Source organism: Danio rerio, chromosome 8, assembly GCF_049306965.1.
Source record: "Danio rerio strain Tuebingen ecotype United States chromosome 8, GRCz12tu, whole genome shotgun sequence".
NCBI lineage: Eukaryota > Metazoa > Chordata > Actinopteri > Cypriniformes > Danionidae > Danio > Danio rerio.
Genome location: NC_133183.1, coordinates 59,853,824 through 59,876,192, shown reverse-complemented (window position 1 = coordinate 59,876,192; position 22,369 = coordinate 59,853,824). Strand labels below are relative to the sequence as shown.

General features: G+C 39.1%; 2 protein-coding genes across 2 annotated transcripts in view; one reads left to right on the top strand and one right to left on the bottom strand.

Annotated features, from left to right (window-relative positions):
* The window catches only part of antxr1a (ANTXR cell adhesion molecule 1a), a 103,672-nt gene that overhangs the window by 65,431 nt on the left and 15,872 nt on the right, over nucleotides 1–22,369 (top strand). The window contains exons 14-18 of the mRNA XM_001332805.10: nucleotides 1,620–1,715; nucleotides 10,116–10,157; nucleotides 15,380–15,475; nucleotides 17,710–17,877; nucleotides 22,264–22,344. Coding sequence (XP_001332841.5) covers nucleotides 1,620–1,715; nucleotides 10,116–10,157; nucleotides 15,380–15,475; nucleotides 17,710–17,877; nucleotides 22,264–22,344 — 483 coding nt within the window. The remainder of the gene's footprint in view (nucleotides 1–1,619; nucleotides 1,716–10,115; nucleotides 10,158–15,379; nucleotides 15,476–17,709; nucleotides 17,878–22,263; nucleotides 22,345–22,369) is intronic.
* Nucleotides 1,556–22,369, bottom strand: part of gfpt1 (glutamine--fructose-6-phosphate transaminase 1) — a 117,386-nt gene continuing 96,572 nt past the window's right edge. The window contains exon 20 of the mRNA XM_073909726.1: nucleotides 1,556–1,980. Within this exon, the coding sequence (XP_073765827.1) occupies nucleotides 1,897–1,980 (84 nt within the window). The 3' untranslated portion in view covers nucleotides 1,556–1,896. The remainder of the gene's footprint in view (nucleotides 1,981–22,369) is intronic.

Below are 22,369 nucleotides of genomic sequence, written 5' to 3'. Positions count from 1 at the left end.
TTAATGAAACTGAATTTTTATATGCTGTAAAATTGTTTTGAATTTAAACTACCTTCCTCTGCCATTCATACACTTCTGCAGCTGACATTAGAACAGCAGAAACCATTGCTAATTTACCAACGTCACTTTATAGCTAGTATTTGAATGATTCTGGTCGCGGGAATATTTTCAGTGGGTCGCGGAGTGTGTGGTAAAAAAAAAAAAAAAAGTTAAATTTTTTACTTATTTTGCTTATACTAGACTTTTATTTTGAAATGCGTGCGCGACAACCCTACTGTTTGACATCTGAAATTTCATTTAATTATAGCAACAAATATGTTGAAGCCCAAGTAGGACCCCGAACATGTAAAGTATGGATATATATAAATATTGACGACATATAAGACTTAAAGCCTTTGTGTCATATGTAGTGAGGTGCTCTCTAAAGAGAACATGAAACCTTCTAAATAAAACAACTAATACTAATAGTATATTATATTATATTAGTACTAACTAATAGTTCTATTATTTGATCCATTTTGTTAAATGACAGCAATAAAAAAGTGTTTATTTGTAAGTCTTGGTGAATTTCTTATGATTTATCTGTCACTACTTGTGTATGTTAACAAATAAATACAAACGAAGTATAATTCCCAAAACTTTATTATAGTTCCCAAAAATTTGGGTCGCGGCTTGATGACCATGTTAAAATTTGGGTCCCATGGCCAAACCAGTTGAGAACCCCTGCTCTAGTGTAATGTCTAAAGTAAAGACAAAACAGCTGATTTGGCTCACATTTTAAGATTATAAGGCAGAACAGCATGAAATGCTGAAAACAGAATCTGAAACAAACAGATGGCTAACCAAAAAGTAGCTCAAAAAGAGTGGCAAACAAAAAAATACAAACATTCCCATCGTGCACTCAAAACACTACAATTACTATGGTATAAAAACAGCACTGCAACATACAAAAGAGAGATATCGACTTAGAATGTCACTTACCTTGTTTTAAAATGGATTGATCAGTTGTAGTTAGAAATTATGCTGAATTTTCTCCTCTAAGGGCTTGTTATGTGGTCTGTCACCATCTTGTGGATGGACAACATCAACCGTCTTTGCCCTGCTCAGTATAACAGACTAATGCCGACACTCTGTCTCAGAAATAATGAATATTTAAATAGGCATTATTCTTAAAGATAAACTGCATAGCTGCAATCTAAAAACTACATTCTCATCTAAAAAGCCTCAACATAAGTACATTATGTTGTCCAACAGCTGCAATATTTGTGAAACGGTAGTGAGTCTATTGATCTGCTGTCACTCTATGTGTGCGGAGTGATACACAAGAGTGCAGAGGCTGTGCGAGCTCTGATATTGCATAAAATTGCACGGCTATCAGCCAATCAGATTCGAGAATCAGACAGAGCTGTTGTATAAATATATATAAGCAAAGTTACCCTGCAGTTATATAGTATAATGTGATGTCATAGTGTACGTTCAATGAAATATATTAAGTGAATTAAATTAATGTTGTGTATTTATTTATTATGTATTTATTTATTTATTTATTTATTTTCAAAAATATACCTGTGCAACATAAGAAGGACAGGGTCCTAAATGTTGATCTGTTCTCCCCACAGTCTGATGGTACAATTCTTGCCATAGCACTGCTGATAGTGATGCTGCTGCTGATTCTGGCTCTGCTGTGGTGGTTCTGGCCGCTGTGCTGCACCGTGGTGAGTCTTCTACCTCATACAAATAGCAACCACTATGTATGTCAATATCACTGCTGACATAAAGTCAAACAAAATAGATGGCTAACATCTCGTCTTTAAATCGAACGCTACGGGACGGTTTAACTTCCTTTTGTTGTTTACCAACTGACCGCTTACGTCCGTGTGGAAGGCTTTCCCAATGTTACCAGTTTGTCCAGTGGCTCGCCATGTTCGTCGGCGGACTTGAGACGCGGAGAGTTGTTGACCATGACAACGAGATTTGAGTCTGGTGAAGAACAAAAGTGGATAAGACAAAAACAGAAGCCAATAAATAAAATAAACAAGTAAATAACAGGGTGAAAATGTGGTAAAACCAAGCGATGACTTTTCTTTTTCTGGATTGCTTTTTAAAATTTTTGGTTAAGTTTAGGTAAGTGGGTGAGCGGGTCAATCTGTGCTTTTGAAAACACTATCAGTTGGGCTTAGGGAAGGAGAAGGGTGGGTCAGTCGATTGGTCAGTCAGTCGACAGCTGCCTTTGGTGGATTTACGTGAGAACAGCAGGCACGAATGTCACTCATAAGAGAAATTTGAGATCTCAAAAAGCATACACAGCAGCATCTGGTGGATTCGCGAAAACAAAAACGGCAATAAACATACCTCCTGGGACATATTTGGCGCTCTCCAGAAATGTATATAGCGGTAGGTTTTCAGAATGAGCATGGGTTGGTTGTTTTAGCTTATTTTTTAATAAGTAGTTTGAACAAACAGCAAATGTCATTCGCTGTAAACAAAAAAATGCTGGGTTCCACACAATTCCGTCATGTTGTCCCAACACAAATCGATGTGATTTAGTGGATTAAACATAAAACAATTAAGTTGTCATAAGAGCGGTGTCGTTTTAACTTATTTTAAATAAGTGGCAAAGGTCATTTATTAAGTGCGTGTGAAAAGCCAACGCAATCTCATGGCAATTCGTAACTTTTTGATTTAGTGGCTAATTCATATGAATTTATTCAGTCTAATTCAAACAGTTTAGTACGATTTGCTCATCACCCAATGACGGTTGGGGTTAGGGGTGGGGTTGGGTGCCACGCCTCCTTTTTAAAATCACACATTTTTGTACGACTGAACTCGTACGAATTCGTACCGATTATCTACTAAATTGACAAAACGTAAAATACTTTTCCTCGTAAAATCAGGCTGGAAAAGCAGACAAATATATGATGTGGTCTCCAGGCACCACTGCTTTAAAGGGTATGGGTGCACCTTTATGTTCACTTTTATGACCTGCGACCACTGCCCTGAGCTTTCTTCCAGATTTATTTGTTTTGACCATGTGATGAGCCTTTCTGTTGCTAATCTAAGCTCCAGTGGGGTTCATGCAGACGGTGTAGGTTTTGTTGCAGTAGTTTTCATGCTCTATTTGTCCTGTGATGACTTGTTAAGCACTGACTGAGTGTATTAGACGCACGCGGGGTCAAAAGTCACCTGGAATTTGTAGACCGATTGGCCCAGACAACCCTTGGATCTTATGTCACCTCTGAACTCTCAAGGTTAAAAGTTAAAAGCAGTTTTCTTTATTGTGTTTCCTAGAGAGCTGCAGATGTGGGATGTTTTGTTTTTTACAATAAGGAAGGTTTAATATTCAAAATTATGAAAAAAGCGTTGTTTAAATATGGAACGGATTAGGATGGATGATGTGATTAGACATCAAACAACTAATTAGTGCTGATTAGTCTACAACCCCAAATTAGAAACTGTGTGGAAAACGCAAATAAAAGAGAAAGAAGTGATTTCCAATATTACTTTGACTTTAAATATCCCATATTTTGTTTGGTCAACTTCATTTCATTTGTAAATATACATCCTTTCATTTCATTCAGACCTGCAACACATTCCAAAAAAATAGTTGGGACAGGAGCAGTTTAGGGTTAGTAATCAGGTTAATTGGTTGAATAATGACGTGATTTGAAACAGGTGATGTCAACAGGTGATTGTAATTATGATTTGGTTCAAAAGCAACATCTAAGAAAGGTCTTGTCCTTTAGGAGAAAAGATGGGCTGAGGATCGCCAGTTTGCCAACAAACACGTTTAAAATGGTGAAAAAGCTGAAGCAAAAGCTAATTGTGTGGGCCAGAGCTGGGCCAAGGAAATTTTGCTATATAGGAACCTTCTCTGATTTGAGAATGTCAACCACTGCGCCATATACCAGCCAACCACTGCTCAAACCACTACCAGCCAACCACTGCGCATTGTAAATGTGCTTGATATCATGAAAGTTCAAGTAGCTACCTTATCATTGGCGTAGCGGACTGGCCCGCAGGGCACGCACCACAGGGGGGCGCCCGCATGATTAGGGGGCCCCGCGTCGTCGCGATTTTCAATAATTAAAAGTCCGGCAACTGTAATCATCAAACTCTTGGGAACAACTGTGGTCGGAACTAAAGTTCACAGGTCTGTGTTCTCTGAACTCCTCGCAAGCGGTGGACTACTTTATTTTGATTGCTTGCCGCCGAACCGCGTCATAGCTCATTCCTTAAAGTTGACTTGATTTCAACTCTCCTCCACGCTCACATCGGAGAAGCAAACCGCGCTGTTTCTCGCCGCCGGGTCTTATTGAGAATGAATTACTTCTGTCTACTTTGACGCTCTCGCCGCTTTCGGTTTGTGATCGCTCCTCAGTTTGTGAAGGCTTTTCCGCGTTGTCGCTCCACCCCGCCTCCCTTTGATCGCTTCCCCGCGTTACCCCCCCCTCCCAATATCAGTAGGCCCCGTCAGTGATCCCTGCAGGGGGGCCTCCGCATTTTGCGCTACGCCACTGTACCTTATTATATCCTGCTAGAAATTTTGCCTGGTTTGCATCTCAAAAATCAGATCATCAAATGAGTTTAAATGAAATTTTTTCCCCATTAATAAGAATTTTATTGACTTTTTAAATTTCGTTTTCATTATTGTCATCATCTATTTTAATAAAAAAAAATTATGTATTAATGTAATTAAATCTGAATGTTTGGTTGTTAAACTATAGACACAAATGAAATGAAAACACAAGTCTTAGGCCCTATTTACACAGTCAGGTCTTGATGCTCAATTCAGATTTGCGGCCTATAATAATATCTGTTTTTTTTTGTCTGTCTGTTTACACGTTGTTTTAATCGTGACCCATATCCAGTTCGTGTGTTTACACTTGCCATTTCATCTACGATGTCACGCATGCGTAAAGGCGGGTTTTAGCATCTGTGCCACACTAGCCACGACGGAAGAAATTGTCTTGTTTTTAGCTCTGTGAAATATGCAAAGTATAGTATAAGCATTGAATGGTTCAGTCCAGATTTACCCCCACGCAGTTAATGTAATGATATAGCTCTGATGTGTGTGTGTGTGTGTATTTGAAGATGCAGCCTTTGCCTGTGTGCGCACTTGTTTTAGAGAGAATAAAGTTGTTTTATGTGTAGCGTGCAGTGGGTGTATTAATAGTGACAAAAAGCTAAAGTTACAACACGAAGTTCGCCCAATTTTAAAATGATTTTGAGGCGGAGGTGGGAAAGGGCCATCATCGCAGCTTGCAGCTATGGTTTATATATGGTGTCCTCCACAATTCAGAGGAACTTGTGGGTACGAGAGAAATCTTAGGTCTGGTGGGAGTAAATTGTGGCGACTGACTTCTTTCCTCCTCAGTGTTTCCTCTGTTGTTGTTGTTTACCACGTTGGCGTCTCTACACACGATTTTTCTTCTATGTCATTAAACCGCAGAGAAGCACCACATTGTCGCAAGATTAATAACATATAAAACGCAACGCCTTAATAAATTCGATCTGCCTGTTTACATGACAGTCGCATTGTCACATATCTGATTTATTTCCACATATGAAGTAGGCCTGAAACCGATCTCTGAACATCCACAAATGCCAGTTAAAACTATACTGTGCCAAAAGGAAGCCCTATGTTAACAGTGTCCAGAAGTGTTGTCGACTTCTCTGGGCTCTGAGGCATCTGCGATTGGCAAAAAAGCCGAATTGGGTTACATTTAACTGGTAGTGTAAACGGGGCCTTAGATACTATCTTTTAGACATACAAACAGATTAAGCAGACCTTCGTGCTAACTGAAAAAAACTTGCGCACACGAGCTTAGGCTTAGACCAGACTTGAGATTTGATCGTAGCCGCCGCTCACATCCATACTGATAAATTCGAGTTTCAACGATTTTCTGTCAGGTTTGTTATATAAATAAGGCCCTCAACAGCTTGAAACCCAAAGCCTGGCCTTTGTCTTGATTTCTGAGGGACGTCCAATAATTCAGACTGTCAGTCTAAAGTCTAGTTGAGGAATATCAGAAGAACTAGACATGCCTGGAATTTGTCTGGAAGAGGCACGACTGGAAAAGAGAAGAAATGAGTCACTGACGTGGTGTTAGAGGAGTGTGGAGCTCTGCAGTGAAGTTCATGTTAAGGTTGAAGCAGCTCAAACACCACCCATTTCCATGGAGACCAGCTGTTGGACCGAATTAGCATTAGCTTATTGCTATGTTTAAATAGCTTGGCTTTATTTATTAACATGTGGTTTAGACGTCGAAAAAAAAAACATGTGTGTCGGTCAAGCTCAAACCTGCTAGGCAAAACGCCTGAAGAAATGAATATTTTTACAAGTCTTGAGAACAAAAATGGAAAAAGACTCGTCTGTGTGTACAAGGTAATTCTGTCTGACTGCCACTTAAATCTCTCCGCGATCTTCAAGGGTGCACGACTCTGTTTGGGAAAGTTATCCTGAGTTACCACGGAAAATAAAAGTGAGATTTGAAACAGCAGAGGAATAGTTGTGTTTTATTGAAATACACTCACCGGCCACTTTATTTTTCTGTCCAACTGCTTGTCAATGCAAATTTCTAATCAGCCAATCACATGGCAGCAACTCAAGGCATTCAGGCATGTAGACATGATTAGGACGATCTGCTGCAGTTCAAACTGAGCAACAGAATGGGGTAGAAAGGTGATTTAATTGACTTTGGAATGATTGTTGGTGCCAGATGGGCTGATCTGAGTATTTCAGATACTGTTGATTTACTGGGAATTTCACGCACAACCATCTCTAGGGATTACCGTGAATGATCTGAAAAAAAGAAAATATTCAGTGAGTGGCAGTTCTGTGGGCGCAAATGCCTTGTTGATGTCGTAGGAGAATGGCCAGACTGGTTCCTGATAGATAGCTGATGGAAAGGCAACTTTAACTCAATCACCCGTTACAACCGAGGTCTGCAGAAGAGCATCTCTGAACACACAACACGTCTAACCTTGAGGCGGATGGGCTACAGCAGCAGAAGACCACACCGTGTGCCACTCCTGTCAGCTAAGAACAGGAAACTGAGGCTACAATTCTTACAGGCTCACCAAAACTGGACAATAGAAGATTAAAGAAACGTTGCCTGGTCTGATGATTCTCGATTTCTGCTGTGACATTCGGATGGTTGGGTCAGAATTTGGCGTCAACAACATGAAAGCATGGATCCATCCTGCCTTGTATCAACAGTTCAGGCTGGTGGTGGTGATATAATGGTGTGGGGGAGATTTTCTTGGCACACTTTGGGTCCATTAGTAACAATTAAGCAATGTCAACACCACAACCTCCCAAAGTATTGTTGCTGACCATGTCCATCCCGTTAAGACCACAGTGTACTCATCTTCTGATGGCTACTTTTAGCAGGATAACGCACCATGTCATAAAGCGTGGATCATCTCAGACTGGTTTCTTAAACATGACAATGATTTCACCGTACTCAAATGGCCTCCACAGTCACCAGAGCTCAATCCAATAGAGCAACTTTGGGATGTGGTGGAATGGGAGATTCAAATCATGGATGTGCAGCTGACAAATCTGCAGCAACTGCGTGATGCTATCATGTCAATATAGACCCAAATATCTAAGGAATATTTCCAGTACCTTGTTAAATCTGTGCCACGAAGAATTATTGCAGTTCAAAAGGCAAAAATGGGTCCAACTCCATACTAATAAGGTGTACCTAATAAAGTGACTAGTGAGTGTATATTGATTTCCAAGTAGCCTTATGCTAATTAGCCTAATCCTAAAGCTGTTTTCCAGTATAGTAAATACTGGTTACATGCTAATGCTATGCTAGTTGTTTTTTTTTTCTTTTTCTGGCAGTTTCTAAATGCTAATTCCGAGATGGATACTTAATGGATGCATTATTTACTCGTCCTCTGGTTGTTCTAAAGGTTCGTGAGTTTCATTTTGTTCTATTGAACACAAAAGAAGTGGCGGTGGTTTAGTGAATGATGACAAAACTTTCATATTTTAAGAGACATATCGCTGTAATTATAACATGATGTGTATTGAAATGATTTAGCATAAAATCAAAACGAATCCAAAGATTTCTAGGAAGATTATGAAATAAGATTTTCTTAAAATCAGTTTCTTTCCTGTTACAAATAAGACATGGAAGAACAACAGATTATTATTATTATTCTTCTCATTATTATTGTTATTATATCATTTTGGTTATTGTTTTTTTGAGAAGTATATAGGCAAAAGGGTAGCTCAGTGGTTAGCACTGTCGCCTCACAGCAAGAAGGTCACTGGTTTGAGTACCGACTGAATCAGTTTGCTTTTCTGTGTGAGTTTGCATGTTCTCCTTGTGTTTGCGTGGGTTTCCTCCAGGTGCTCCGGTTTCCCACACAGTCTAAAGACATGCTCTAAAGGTGAATTGGATTAACTAAATTGGCCTTAGTCTATGAGTGTGAATGGATGTTTCCCAGTACTGGGTTGTGGCTGAAAGGGACATCCACTGCATAAAACATATGCTGGAATAGTTGGCGGTTCATTACGCTGTGGTGACCCTATAATAAATAAGGCACTAAGCCGAAGGAAAATGAATAAATGCATTAATGAAAAAAGTTAATATAATGTTAAATTCCCTTAAAGAAAACTTGTGTTTTTAAAAAGTGTTTTTATTGCAGGTTCAAATAATAATCTGGTAAATAGTGTTGCTTAAAGGTATAGTCTTTTAGACTAAAAAGGTGGCAGGTTTTGTTCTAAGCAGTACTTGCATGAAGAAAACTTTTCTTAGGTATACATACAGGCATAGTTCATCCAAAAGTGAAAATGATCTTATTATTTACTTTCCCTCATGTGGTTTTAAACCCTGCTGAGTTTCTTCTGTTGAACACAAAGGAAGATATTTTGAAGAATGCTGGTTGCTGGCACCCACCGACTTCCAAAGTAGGAAAAAATACTATAGAAGTCAATGGGGGCCAGCAACCACATCATTCTTCAAAATGTCTTCTTTTGTGATCAACAGAAGAAACTCAAACAAGTGAAGGGAGAATAAAATATGACAGAATTTTTGTTTTTAACTATACTATACTATACTACAAATAACTTCAAGCTTATATAAAGTATGCTTATTTTGTCTATTATTTATTAAGTGTAAAGAGAAAACAAAACAAATTGAATTATTACTACACTCTGGGACTTTTAATGTCACTATCCTTGACATGTTTTTCATACAATTCCTAGAATTCCAAAGGACTTTCAAAACAACAACATGAGCTCTTTCACAGTTGTTTTGCATTTGAGTGGATACTAAATCTGCTTCTACATTCTCCAAACAACATTTACCAGTATTTAATAGTATTTTTGTTCATCTAAATCTGCTTCTACATCCTTTAAACAACTTTTACCAGTATTTAATAGCATTTTTGTTCATCCAAATCTGCTTCTAGATCATTTAAACAACATTTACCAGTATTTAGTAGTTTTAAATATCGAAATATTTGGCTGATAGCTTAGAATAGATGCTAATATTAACATAGCTGGAAGTACAGTATGGATCAGAAATCAGGATCACCATGTACTATATTGTTTAAAGCGTAGTACTAGTGGCTTCTGGACACGTGAATAATGGTTTTGAACTCTCCGAAAGACACATACCTGGAAAAGCTTAATGGTAAGTGCTGTCTTTTAGGGTTTGAATCTGGCTTCCAGGTTTTTAGGTCATTCTTTGCTTGTAAACAGACTGAAAATGGAGAGGGGAGGGTTGCAATTCCTTAGCCATGTGTTTTCGCGTAACCTGATTTTCTGGCACGCACTGAAAACATTACTTGGGTCCTTTGACTTGTCAGTGGAAGATAAAAACAAGTTTTTGTGTGTGTGTGTGTGAGAGCATGTGGTCTTACATGCCAGCATGAGTGGGCTCATGTGAGATTGTTTATCTTTTTATTCTGTCTCTCTCTCTCTCTCTCTCTCGCTCTCTCTCTCTCTCTCGCTCTCTCTCTCTCTCTCTCTTATGTACGCTGATTAATAATGAACTTGTTTTGATGGTTTGAAAGGATGCTTTTGAAAGTAAAATAGTTTTAACTGTTATCAAATTATAAAAATATAGGTGATCTTAAACTCTCTCTCTTTGCAGATCATCCATGAGCCTCCACCACCCCCAGTGGAAGACAGTTCGGTAAGAACTTTTGTCTTATTTTATGGGTATGTAAAGGTAAACATCACAATCTAATTAAATAACATTTCACATACTGTACATTTGTGTTGCTAAACTTATTTTTAACATGACTGTGATCTGGCTGCTCTGCAAAAATATGGCTTTCTTTCTTGTTTTGTCTTGTTTCTTGTGCAAATATCTAAGAATTCTTGAATCAAAAAGCATTTTCTAAACAAGCAAAACATATTGTCTTGTTTTAGGTAATAATGTGTCAAAATTAAGTGAGTTTGTCCTTAAAACAAGCAAAATAATCTGCCAAGGACTATCAAAATAATGGCAATCCCATAGCCTCAATGAACAGACACAAAGAGCCGGATAAGAGAGAATTTAAAAAAAAAAGGTCCATCAATTAGCAGCAGTGTTTGCAGTCAGTTGTCTACAATACAATGAATAATTTTTTAGCAAACAGTTTAAGATAATCTTTATCGTTACAATATCAGATTAAGCAATAACTGATATAGTTAGCCGGTCATTATCACTTATTGTGATTACAACTGGATAGTACATTGACCAGCCACTTTATTAGGTACACCTGTTCAACTGCTTCTTAACGCAAATTTCTAATCAGCCAATCACATGGCAGCAACTGTCATGATGATCTGCTGCAGTTCAAACCGAGCATCAGAATGGGGAAGAAAGGTGATTTAAGTGACTTTGAGCGTGACATGATTGTTGGTTCCAGATTGGCTGGTCTGAGTATTTCAGAAACTGCTGATCTATTGGGGGTTTCACGCACAACCATCTCCAGGGTTTACAGAGAATGGTCTGAAAAAGACAATATACTCTGTAAGCGGCAGTTCTGTGGGCGCAAATGCCTTGTTGATGCCAGAGGTCAGAGGGGAATGGCCAGACTGGTTCCAGCTGGTAGAAAGGCAACAGTAACTCAAATAACCATTCGTTACAACCAAGGTCTGTAGATGAGCATCTCTGAACACACGTCTAAATTTGTGGGGGATATTTTCCTGGCACTGTTTGGGCCCATTAGTACCAATTGAGCATCATGTCAATGCCACAGCCTACCTGAGTATTGTTGCTGACCATACCCCTCCTTTTGTGACCACAGTGTACCCATCTTCTGGTGGCTACTTCCAGCAGGATAACGCACCATGTCTAATCCACACATAAAGTACATATGAAGACAATAAAATGTATAATTAACCTTTGATTATGTTATAACTTTTCCTCAATCTTTATACCGTTTACTAGCAAAGTCCCTTTAAGTCAAGTAATTTCACACGCCGACCATCTTTGAAGCGCCTCTCAATAATATCAGTAACATCGGGCATTCTGTCTGAAAGAGGAAACATCAATTTCTTCAAAACTGTTTGCCAAGCTTATGATTACATTACGTATTTAAAGTCACCAATAGAATTAAACAACAACTGTATCTTAAGTTTAGTTTCTAAACGTTCAAATCAAACTATATCTGCATTTTTTCAGGTTGCCCGAGCAAGCTAATGCGCATGCACACACGAAAGTAACAAGATCACAACACCAACCCCATTAACACAATATCATCCTCTGAATAATGCTTCGTCAGATCACGCTGCTTTTTCGAAGTAATCCACAACTTGGTCTTGATGTTGAATCTCCTCCAGAAATGACAGCGACCCTGTGTTTACAAGTGTGTGGGAGTTTGAGTAGTTGCGGTCATGTGATGACAGGTGTTTATTTCGTAGAGATTACAAAACCAAAAAACTTTTGTTTTCAAGTATAGTTGGTTCATTTAAATGTACAGATTTCATGCTTTATTTGGATATATCTGTATGTTAAGCAAGTATGAGATACCAGCGTCTTTGTTGACAACAATAACTAGAAGGTGGGGCTTCATTCGCCATATTAACCTTATTAACTTTTCTCCATTCAAAACTCTACAAGTGACAAATCTAGTGTATTCTATAGTCATTGTTACTAGGGACTTCTTATTTAAAATTAGGCATATGCAGATGTTTTGTTGGCTGTTGTTTTAACCGCTGCACGAAAGTGAATTAGTTCAGTCTGGCTTTATTAAAGACCTGTAATATGATAGCATATTTTCATAAATCTTTCCCCGGTGATGTCACTTCTGTAAGACCATAGGAATACGTGGAATGGCTGCGGCTTGGGGAATTTTCCCTAAAGTATTCTTTAAGGAACTTTTCAGGATACAAAACATGTGAGGGGGAGTCTGGTGGGTGGTCCGGCTGAAATATAAAGGGAGAGGGACAGCTGTTAACCTTTTTGATTAAGCATGGATGCACTGATGAAAGATGGCTGTTCAGATTCTGAGCGCTGATTGTTAAACGGGGTTAAATTTCCTTTAGCTGGAAAAATAAAGTCATAACTGGAGCGAGCCAAGTTGGACTTCTTTTATTGGACCAGGAAGAGCAAGGGAGGGCGTAATAAGCGTGGCTCGTGCCTTTCGGAGAGAGGCAATAAATGAAAAAGTCATGTTTTAAAAGAGTGAGTCACACCTCATTTAGGAAAACGCTCTGCCATTTGAATAAGACCCCAAAAAATATGCTCTTAGAACAAACAAACAAAACTTTTAACAATTGGGTTTTGTTTGTTTTAGCAAGACGTGTAGAGAACATCTCAATGTAGAAATTTAAGATGGTAGTAAACCACCATGTCTTGAAATGCGTTGTATTTTTTCACCTTGTGTGATTTGTAGATGAACTTCAACAACGAGGATGTTGACATTTGCGTATTTTAACAGTTTTTTTTAGTAGTTGTGTGCTAAAAAAAAAAAAAAAAAAAATGTTTCTGTGCTCTCTGGAAAATGCTTGGTTGATGTAACCCAGCTTCGGATTCTGACAAACCAGCCTGATCTCACGAGAAAACGTAAGTATTTTACGTTTTAGCAATTTGTATGAGTTCAGTCGTACGAAATTGTACGATTTTAAAAAGGAGGCGTAGCAACTAACCCCACACCTAAACCCAACCGTCATTGGGGGATGAGCAAATCGTACTAAAAAGTACAAATAAGATCGTACGAATCCGTACGAATAAGCCACTAAATGAAAAAGTTACGAATTGCCGTGAGATTGTGATGGACAAACCCAATATCGTATACGACTCTTGCGCCGAGCTGAAACTAGCAAACAACAATTGCATCGCGCCTTGCCGCCACATTGCGCCCGGTGTATGATAGGGCCCTTAATGTGTTTGGTTGTTAAATTAAAAATGTTTATTATTTATAAACTGATATAGGCCTACAGAATCATTTTAGAGTGTTTGAGCATGAATGGTAGCTCTCGATGTTCATTTCAAGAGTTCACACTTAGCTGATGATTGATTATAAGCAAGTTTGGCATTCTGTCCCGGGAGAGAGCCCTGAGCTCGAAGGTTCTTGAGCCCTGGGCTCCCTCCCGTTTGGAGGAAGAGAGGGGAGCCTCGAGCTTAGGTAGATCTCGACAACTCCCCTTTTTATAATAGCTAAAGATTAAGATTGAAGGCTATTAAAAGATATGCTGCATTATCAGATTACCTGTATTAAAATTTAGATTTAACGATTAACTTGTTGTACATGTTTTTGGAATGTGGGAGGAAACCGGAGAACCCGGGGAAAACCCACGCAAGCACGGGAAGAACATGCAAACTACACACAGAAACGACCACCGGCCTGTTAAGGAACTAGAACCGGTGACGTTCTTGCTGTGAGGCGACAGTGCTAGTCACTGAGCCACCGTGCTGCCCTATGGAGGGAAAGGTGAAAAGGTAGGGGTGGAAGGGGGGATTCTTCAAATCGAAGATGACTGTAGTGAAAAAACCCTGGCTCTTTATAGTGGTTAGGAATGGCTTGATTGGTGGATCATGCATGCTAATGCAGAACCAGCCGTGTTCAATCATAATCACGTGCTGTGCTCCTCTCGAAATTAGTTTATGAATAAACTTCACATAAAAGCAGCAAAACCACATGCTGAACGCTGAGTGTGTCAAGATGATGACACATGCTGACTCTTTGAGCTTTGTTGTTTACATCAAACATTAGAATGTAAGCTGTGAGGTATAGTTACCAGCGTGAAACTAAAACAGGAAGTATGGATACTTTTTACTTAAGTACATGTTTGAGGCTGTACTTCTTTATTTTTACTTGAGCAAAAAAGTGTAATCAGTACTTCAACTTTTAAAACACACGTGTCTGTATTTCTACTCAAGTAAAGGATTTGTGTACTTTTGTCAGAGACAGGTTATGACGTATTTGATTATCAAATCTTAAACAATGTCACCATTTAAGATGACATAACTGACCCAACCACACTACACTTAGGCCCCGTTTACACTCGTGCGTTTTAGTTTTAAAACGGTGTTTTAGATCAAAAATGATCCGCGTCCACACTAGCGTTTCACCTAGCGTTTCTAAACATATCTCCGTCCACACTACGCCACCAAAAACATGTCACGTGACCAATTGCGCACTCTGGCCATGCGCTTTCTAGTATAAACAGAAAGCATGAGTCTCGCTCGGCATTTGGTTATTGTTAGTCAACAATTGCCGGTTGAACAATAAACACGATGGCAAAGGAAGCAAGAGAGGTATTTTTGTGGACAGACGACGAGGTCGAGTTGTTACTAAACGTAACAAATGAATAACTGCACAATGGCGCCTAAAACAGACAATAGTGCAAACAACGCTCCCATTTCTGTGCTCATGTTGTTGTTTACAGTACTGTCTTCCGGTAGCGTTAAAGCCATGTGATAGGGACTTGACGAATAAGGGAAGTATACGCATTGACACAAAAGCCCCAATCAGGTAGCGAATCTCAGCAGTCCCGCCTCCGTTTTCAGATGTCTCCGTTTTTCCTCATCCACACTAAAACAGAGCAGCAGTGTTTTAGAATGAAAACGGCCTCTCCAGCGTTTCCAAAATGCTCCATTTTCGGCGCTCGAGAACTCCAGCGTAGTGTGGACGGATGGCATAACCGTAACAAAACGTATGCGTTTTAACACGAAAACGCATTAGTGTAAACGGGGCCTTATAAGCAGTTCTTATAAGCATGCATAAAATCTCAATGTCATGACTATAAAGGTTTAATGACTGTCTTATGAACATCCCTTTACCCACTTTTCAATCCAACAATTAGGTTTGTCCATATTTGACCAAATGTTTGGTTATGACAATCCAGCACTTTTTAGAGTGTGAATAGTTCTATTTAGAGTACTGTAGGTCACATTTTCATTGTCTTGTTTTTCATAATAAGGATGACGAAGAGGATGGAAGTCCTAAGAAGAAGTGGCCCACGGTGGACGCGTCCTACTATGGAGGAAGAGGAGTTGGTGGCATTAAGAGGATGGAGGTAAACAAGTTTTATCACTCGCTGTGGAACAAGCTCAGTCTCTCAACAGATGCTTTCATCCAGAGGAAGAGGGCCGTGTCTCTTGGGGAACCTGGGGTTAAGTGTCTTTCTTAAGGATAATGAATTCTGTCAGTAAATCTCCAGTTGACAGTCTGCCCCTGCTTACAATGAAACCATTGTTGTGTACATTACTTGCCAAGAGACTTCATCGCATTGTAATTGCACTCAGCAATGTTGCTAAAAGCGATAAAATAGGCCACAACTGATGAAAAACAGAAATTGGGTTGTCAAATGCAAGTATGCTTTAAAATACTGTACTCCATGCCTACAGAAGGCTTCGTCAACAACACCAGACATAAGCATGACAAAAAAAGTGTTCAAACCAACCTGTTGTTGGCTTGTTGACCAATTGATAACCAGCTGGACGAGGCTGGTTTTCCCAAACCATTTCCCAAACAACGAGATAACTCATGACTTAACTATCATAGTCTATCATAGTTAACTATCATGATGCATCACTTGGGAAAAGAACAATGTAGTAACGAGTGTTTCCCAAAACCGTAGTTGCTCTGTTGCAGATCCATTTGAACCACGTTAGTTATGACGTAAAACATCTATAATGACGCTCTAAACGAGGTGAAGACACAACTTCTTTAAAGAAAAACCCCAAAATGTTTTTGTGCAAATTATATTGTTTTACACGCACACACATTTTTTTAAAATTCAGTGTTAGTTTTGGAAAAAACATGCACTCGGTTTCCATATTAATTGAATTATATGTAAACAGCACATATAGTTTCCTTTGCGGATGTTCATTGGAACGATGCATTTGGGAAACACTAAATCAACAAACTATGTTTGTAACAACAAAACTTGCAACCTTAGTTGGCTAACAATGGTTTATTTAGTCATCCAGGGATGCGTTTCCAAAAATCATTGTTAGATAAACTAAGGTCGAAAGTTCTGTCATTACAAACATAATTTGTTGATTTGGCACTTCCCAAATGCATCGTTCCATTAAACATTCGCAAACTGCATCACAAACTTGATTGTTTGTTTTCGAAAACCATTGATAGCCAACTAAGGTTGTAAGTTCTGTCGTTACAAACATAGTTTGTTGATTTTGGTGTTTCCAAAATCCATTATTCCATTGAACATTCACAAACTTTGTTGCAAACTTGTGTGTTTGTTTCCAAAAAACCATTGTTAGCCAAATAAGGTCGCAAGTCCCTTCATTGCAAACATAGTTCGTTGATTTTGGTGTTTGCCAAATCCATCATTCCAATTAACATTCGCAAACTGCATCACAAACTTGTACGTTTGTTTCCGAAAACCATTGTTAGCCACATAAGGTCGCAAGTTTTGTCGTTACAAACATAGTTAGTTGATTTGGTGTTTTTCAAATCCATTGTCCCAACAAACATTCTCTAACTTTGTCTCCAACTTGTGCGTTTGTTTTTGAAAACCATTGTTAGCCAACTAAGGTCACTAATTCCATCGTTACAAACATAGTTTGTTGATTTGGTGTTTCCTAAATCCATCATTCCAATGAACATTCGCAAACTGCATCGCAAACTTGTATGTTTGTTTTTGACAACCACCGTCTCTGATTAAACTTTTTTTTTCGCCATTAAAAAGGCTATCAGTAAAGTACCAGAGTTTGCGATCGCAAGAAAGGCAGTTTACGTTTGAGCTAAACAAGTGTGCTAAACAAGTGTCAATCAAATCTGATAGTATTTTCTATTGGATTTAAGTCAGGTGATTGGCTGGGCCATTCTACACCTTGATTTTCTTTCTCTGAAAGCATGTGAGAGTTTCCTTGGCTGTGTTTTGGATCATTGACTTGCTGAAAAGTGCACTCTGGTTTCATCTTGATCCTCCTGCTAATGTAAATGTTGGACTGAAGCAGCTAATATTCCTTTATGATGAGGAAGGGCAGATGGTTGCTGAAGAACTACTAAGAGATTTCACCTGCTGTCTGGGCTTTCATTGTCTTTCTACACCTCACTTTCTTCATGTGTTCAATACTTTTTCCTTGCGTCATGTCATTTTATTACACGGAACTTCATTTGTAAACTAATTAGTTTTGTTGTCTTTTTAATAATGAGTTTATTTGATTGTTACCAACACATCCTTGTCTCTGATTAAAAGTAATGCACATTATCTAAACCTATCAACATCCATCATCCTGAGATTTTTATTGTAATCTCATAACATGTTGGATAATATTTCAGGTTCGTTGGGGTGAGAGGGGTTCAACCGAGGAGGGCGCTAAACTGGAAAAGGCGAAGAACGCGAGGGTGAAAATGCCAGAGCAAGAGTTTGAAGTTCCTCCTGCTCGCATCTTAAATAATGGCATGAGGAAACCGCCAGGCCCTCGAAAATGGTACTCGCCCATAAAGGTGAGAACAATACTGTTTTTAAAGGTGTTATAAAAACATTGTATATTCAGTCAGTGTCTTTTAAAGAAAGCTGGAAATCTGTAGCAAAATGTTGGTTAGACAAACAGGAGCTAGACTATTTAAAGCCTTATAGAAAGAAGAAAAATTTTATAATCAATACGGAATTTAACAAGCAGTCCTTGACCATTCAATCTCAGAAGACAAAGACGAAATCAATGCACAGTCATAACTGGCTTATAAAGGTGCCAGACCTGCTCTTTTAAGGCCAAAGCTACTCAAGACTTTGGAAGTGGTGTTAGAAAGGCCAGCAGCGGGTGCTCAACCTGCGGTCTATGTGAGTCCTAATGCCCCAGTATAGTAAAAGGGACACTGTACTGTCAGTGAGTGTCTTCTTTCAGATGAAATGTTAAACCAAGGCCCTGACTTAGTTCGTAAATGTGGCGTTTCATCCTTAAAATCACTTCTTGAGTAAACTACTGTGGTGCCATAGAATGCGTTAATACAGCATGTTTAAATTGTTCTCTGATTCTCTAGATAAAATATATGTGGCTTAAATAAGTAAATTAAATCTCTAGAAATGGTTTTACAGGTCCATTCTCAGCCTCAGATATTACCAGGAAGGTTATTTCAGACTTTAGGAGCCATATATGAAAGCGCTCGACCTCCTTTAGTGGACTTAACTATTCTGTCTACTTTCAGAAGCTTTAAGTTTTCTTAAAGAGCCGTTTGGATCCGGCAGCTAGCTCTCTGGAACTCTCACATGGTCGCCCACTGAAGCTAAGCAGGGCTGCGCCCGGTCAGTACCTGGATGGGAGACCACATGGGAAAGCTAGGTTGCTGCCGGAAGTGGTGTTAGTGAGGCCAGCAGGGGGCGCCCAACCTGCGGCCTGTGTTGGTCCTAATGCCCCAGTATAGTGACGGGGACGCTATACTGCTCAGTGAGCGCCGTCTTTCGGATGAGACGTTAAACCGAGGTCCCGACTTTCTGTGGTCGTTAAAAATCCCAGGATGTCCTTCGAAAAGAGTAGGGGTTTAACCCCGGCATCCAGGCCAAATCTGCCCACTGGCCTTTGTCCATCATGGCCTCCTAACCATCCCCATATTCCAATTGGCTTCATCACTGTCTCCTCTCAACCAATCAGCTGGTGTGTGGTGTGCGGTCTGGCGCAAAATGGCTGCCGTCGCGTCATCCAGGTGAATGCTGCACACTGGTGGTGGATGAGGAGATCCCCCCCATTGTGTAAAGCGCTTTGAGTGCCCAGAAAAGCGCTATATAAATGTAAGGAATTATTATTATTATTATTATTGTAGCGAGACAAAATGTTGGTTAGACAAACAGGAGCTAGATTATTTAAAGCCTTATAGAAAGAAGCAATATTTTATAATCATTACGGAATTTAACAGGCAGTCCTTGGCCATTCAGAGTGAAGGTTTTTGCCCTTTGTCAATGTTGCTTAAGTTTCTTCTCCTGCATCCAACACACTGATTACAAGAGCTCATTGTTTGCTTACCAGAGCTAGACTTCCCAGATCTTAATATATGGCTTTGTTAAGTGATAATCTAAAGTATTCGCTTCACCTCAGATTGGTCTTTGTGCTTTGTCTCTCCTGATATTTTGTTTGTTTTCCATTAAATGCAAGGCTATAAATGAGATTAATTTTGCTGACAGTCATACATGAGCAGCCTCCCACCATGCAGTTCTTCTGCTGAATTAATATGTCTAAAAACATGACTCGAGATGTCAATCCTTGAAATCGGTCGCTCATGAATCATAGCTTGGGGATTTGAAATATACACCAGAAACTGTTGCGACATCCAGGAAACTGGGCCTGTGGAGTCAGCATTTTATTACACTGAAAACCAGGTTTCCCTCAATTCACCTCTCTCAAAGCCTGCCGTCCAAAAGCTTTGAATGCTGCCAATGTTTTTTCTCCCCCTGCTTTGTGTATCTTCCTTTTTATTTCGTTTTTATTTATTTATCTCTCAACCTCATGTGTTTATTTGTTATTTAAGTACATACTTTACATTTACATGTAAGTGTTATTATCTGTTCCCTGATTAATCTTCCATTCCACCTCTTATTTTGGCAAAAACAGTCACTGTTGCGCAATAAGGATGTTTTGTCGAAGCTGAGAGTCATTAGAAAGCTGATATTAATAACCATAGGGCAGATTAAACTGTGGCTTTCAGCTTTATCCATTATTTTGACAAAAAGCCAGAATGTCAACATGGTGTTGAGTTCATAAATCTCTTTGTTAATATTACCTATTTTCCAAATTTGAATGATTTATTAGTATGAAAAACACATTGTTAAGATGTAAAGGGCAACAGCTAGGTTTCCATCCAAAGGTGCGAATTAAAATGATGAAATTATAAAACATTTTTTAAATAAAGAAAATAAAGATTTTATATGCTCCATAAAATCCCCTCCTGAGAAAACGTGTTTCTGAGGTGCCATTGAATGCGTTGATACAGCATGTTTAAATTGTTCTCTGATCCTCTACATAGAATGTATGTGGCTTAAGTAAGTAAAACGAATCTCTAGAAATGGTTTTACAAGTCCATTCTCAGCCTCAGATATTAGCAGGAAGGTTATTCCAGACTTTAGGAGCCATATATGAAAGCAGTTGACCTCCTTTAGTGGACTTTTCTACTCTGGGTACTTTCAAAAGCCTTAAGTTTTCACATCTTAAAAAGCAATTTGAATTGTGGCGAGACAAAATGTTGGTTAAACAAACATGAGCTAGACTATTTAAAGCCTTATAGAAAGGAGCAATATTTTATAGTCAATATGGAATTTGACAGGCAGTCCTTGGGCATTCAGTCTCAGAAGAAAATGGGGAAATCAATGAATAGTTATAACTGGCTTATGAAGGTGCCAGACCTGCTCTTTTGGGCCACAGCTGCTCAAGACTTTGGAAGTGGTGTTAGTAAGGCCAGCAGGGGGTGCTCAATCTGCTGTCTGTGTAAGTCCTAATGCCCCAGTATAGTGAAAGGGACACTATACTGTCAGTGAGTGTCTTATTTTAGATGAAATGTTAAACCAAGGCCCTGACTAAGTGCTGGATTCTTAAATGTGGCGTTTGCTCTATAAAATCACTTCCTGAGAAAACGTGTTTCTAATGTGCCATTGAATGCGTTGATACAGCATGTTTAAATTGTTCTCTGATTCTCTGCATAGAATGTATGTGGCTTAAGTAAGTAAAACGAATCTCTAGAAATAGTTTTACAGGTCCATTCTAAGCCTCAGATATTAGCAGGAAGGTTATTCCAGACTTAAGGAGTCATATATGAAAGCGCTCAACCTTTTTTAGTAGGCTTTTCTACTCTGGGTACTTTCAGAAGCCTTAAGTTTTCACATCTTAAAAAGTAGTTTGAATTGTGGTGAGACAAAATATTGGTTAGACAAACATGAGCTAGACTATTTAAAGCCTTATAGAAAGAAGCAAGATTTTATAATCAATACGGAATTTAAAAGGCAGTCCTTGGCCATTCAGTCTCAGAAGGAAAAGAGGAAACCAATGAACAGTCATAACTGAAGGTGTGAAACCTGCTCTTTTAGGCCACAGCCGCTCAAGACTTTGGAAGTGGTGTTAGTAAGGCCAGCAGGGAGTGCTCAACCTTTGGTCTGTGTGAGTCCTAATACACCAGTGTAGTGAAGAGGACTTATACTGTCAGTGAGCGCCGTCTTTCGGATGAGACGTTAAACCAAGATCCTGACTCTCTGTGGTCATTAAAACCCTCATGGCACAATTTCTCACCATCGGCCCTTACCCACCATGGCCTACCAATAATGTCCATCCACTGAAATAGCTCTATTACTCCTATAGCTGGTGTGTGGTGACCGTACTGGCGCCATTGTCCTGTGGCTGCAGTCACATCATCCAAATGGATGCTGCACACTGGTGGTGGTGTAGAGAGAACTCCCTCACTGTGAAGCACTTTGGGGCCATACATAATATATGTGCTATATTACATTACACATTGCATTGCATTACAATACATTACAAGACGGTTCTGGGAGGTAATAACAAAGTACAAAATTTTTGTTTGAAAAACGTATTGCCAAGCTTATTAAATTTCATATTTGGATGCACCAGTGAATTTTAACAACTGACTCCTAAACTTAGAATCAAACAAATACTGCATTTTATCAGGTTGCCTAAGCTAATGCTCAATAGTTTATACTCATTTTTTCATAATGGATACAAATGTTACCTCACTCAGGATACTTACTACTCAGGATTTCCATTGACCACTTTTTAATGCCAAAAATAGTCAAAAATACGCATAGAAATTGGTGGATGGAAACTTTGTGTTGATGGGGAGTTTGGTTCTCTTTGTTTAGTAGTGATTTTGATGTGTTTACATGTGTTTGATGTGCAGGGAAAACTAGATGCATTGTGGGTACTTCTGAAGAAAGGATACGATCGGGTGTCCATCATGCGACCACAACCAGGAGACAAGGTAAAACTGTTTATTGTTTTAACAG